Source organism: Cyprinodon variegatus, unplaced genomic scaffold (genome assembly GCF_000732505.1).
Source record: "Cyprinodon variegatus isolate N-32 unplaced genomic scaffold, C_variegatus-1.0 Scaffold1619, whole genome shotgun sequence".
Taxonomy (NCBI): Eukaryota; Metazoa; Chordata; class Actinopteri; order Cyprinodontiformes; family Cyprinodontidae; genus Cyprinodon; species Cyprinodon variegatus.
Genome location: NW_015152072.1, coordinates 34,467 through 36,702, shown reverse-complemented (window position 1 = coordinate 36,702; position 2,236 = coordinate 34,467). Strand labels below are relative to the sequence as shown.

Below are 2,236 nucleotides of genomic sequence, written 5' to 3'. Positions count from 1 at the left end.
AATCCGGTCATTTAATCCGGTCAATTAACCCGGTCAATTAATCCGGTCATTTAATCCGGTCAATTAACCCGGTCATTTAACCCGGTCATCTAATCCGGTCATTTAACCCGGTCATTTAATCCGGTCAATTAATCCGGTCATTTAATCCGGTCAATTAATCCGGTCATTTAACCCGGTCAATTAACCCGGTCATTTAACCCGGTCATTTAATCCGGTCAATTAATCCGGTCATTTAACCCGGTCAATTAATCCGGTCATTTAACCCGGTCAATTAATCCGGTCATTTAACCCGGTCAATTAATCCGGTCAATTAATCCGGTCAATTAATCCGGTCATTTAATCTGGTCAATTAATCCGGTCATTTAATCCGGTCATCTAACCCGGTCATCTAACCCGGTCATTTAATCCGGTCATCTAACCCAGTTGTTTAATTCAGTTATTTAATCCGGCATCTATTCCGGTCATTTAATCTGGTCATTCTGTCCCTGCTTTTTTAATCCTAGCCCTTAATCCCAATGTATTTGTTAATCCTATTCCTTAATCCTAATTTCTAATCCTAGCCCTTCTCTTTCAGGTGAGCAGCCTCCGCCCATCGCTAACGCAGGCCGCGATGTTGTTGTCCAGCCTGGAGAGACGGTGACGCTGAACGGCACAGAGAGCGTGGCGCTGGGGAACGCCAAGATCGCCACCTACCGCTGGAGTTTGCAGAGTGGAGACCGCAGTCTGAAGATGGAGGTAACGGTTCAGAGGTTCTGATCTGTTCATCAGAACACCGACCCAAACTCAGACGTGTCCTGACCAGATCAGTCGTGTCGGTCGGCTTTAAACCGGCTCGGGTTCAGCTGGTTTCTGGTTCCTGAGTGTCTCTCTGGGGTTCTGCAGAACACGGACCTTCTGGACCAGCAGCGGCTCTCCAACCTCCAGCCGGGATCCTACGTCCTGAAGTTGACCGTCACCGACTCCAACGGCCGGTCAGGCGAAGATGAGGTCAGCGTCCTGGTCCTCAGCTCGGAGCTGTCCAGCTGTGAGTGCCCATTGATGATGATGATGGTGGTGGTGATGATGGTGATGGTGATTGCGATGATGATGGTGATGATGATGATGATGGTGATGGTGATGGTGATGGTGATGGTGATGGTGATGATGATGATGATGATGGTGATGATGATGGTGATGGTGATTGCGATGATGGTGATGATGGTGATGGTGATGGTGGTGATGATGGTGATGGTGATGGTGATGGTGATGATGATGATGATGATGGTGATGATGATGAGGCTTCAGTGAAATAAAACCAAGATATTGAAAGAATTGGTGAGAATGACAGAAGAACAGGTCTAAGACTGTAAATTCCAACAGTAATTAAACGCATATGCATTGGATACGAAGGGAAATAATCCAAGCTTTCCAATGGTCTTTAAAGGCATCATCAGAGCGGTTTATGTGACGGCAATAAGGCAACTAAATTAGAAGCAACTAAAGTATATTTACGTGTCCTCAGTGATAGATATGGTGAAAATAATAACTTCCCATCAAGACTGATGGAAGGAAAAAGTCCAAACTTGGATTGAAGGTTGCCGTCCTCTGATGGTCGTCACCTGTGGACCAATCAGGAGTGACAGTTCAACCAGAGACAAAGCTCTGATTGGTTAATCACCTGGTAGCCATGTTTTAAAAAACGGGAAAACCTGGTGAACAACCACAGCGGAATGGGTTCATAGTCACCTGGTGATGGACAGCTGGGTGTGGTCTGCATCGTCATGGTAACTGATGCTGTTTAGTCAGATCTGGTCAGGGGGAGCATGGAGATACAGGAGGGGGGCCTAAGATGGAGCCTTGACCCTTACCAGCCTCCATCCGTCCTTCTCTGGGATTGAAACCAGTCCAGTTCTGGACCAGAAAGGCCCACCCAGTTTCCAGATGTGTTTGAGTAGAGCTAGAGCTGCATAGATCCGATGGGTGTTGGTCCTTCAGCTCCAGGGCAAACTCTTGCATCTGGTGCCGCTATCGCCCCAGTGCATGATGGGAAAACAGCTTCCTGTCACTGATACGCTCCTATGTCCTTCCCGACCAATCAGCTCGTCTCTTTCAAAATATGCAGAAAAACAAACTTCAACAACAAATCTGGCTCTTTGGTTTGCTCTGACGTTATAGAAATAACACGCAATAAAATAGATCTGCAGTAAAATAGATCTGCGATAATAGAATAGATCTGCAGTAATGAAATAGATCTGCA

At 46.5% G+C, this 2,236-nt stretch overlaps 1 protein-coding gene across 1 annotated transcript in view; it reads left to right on the top strand.

Annotated features, from left to right (window-relative positions):
* Positions 1-2,236, top strand: part of LOC107104114 (kunitz-type protease inhibitor 1-like) — a 17,154-nt gene that overhangs the window by 2,421 nt on the left and 12,497 nt on the right. The window contains exons 2-3 of the mRNA XM_015404031.1: positions 575-735; positions 883-1,024. Of these exons, the coding sequence (XP_015259517.1) occupies positions 575-735; positions 883-1,024 (303 nt within the window). The remainder of the gene's footprint in view (positions 1-574; positions 736-882; positions 1,025-2,236) is intronic.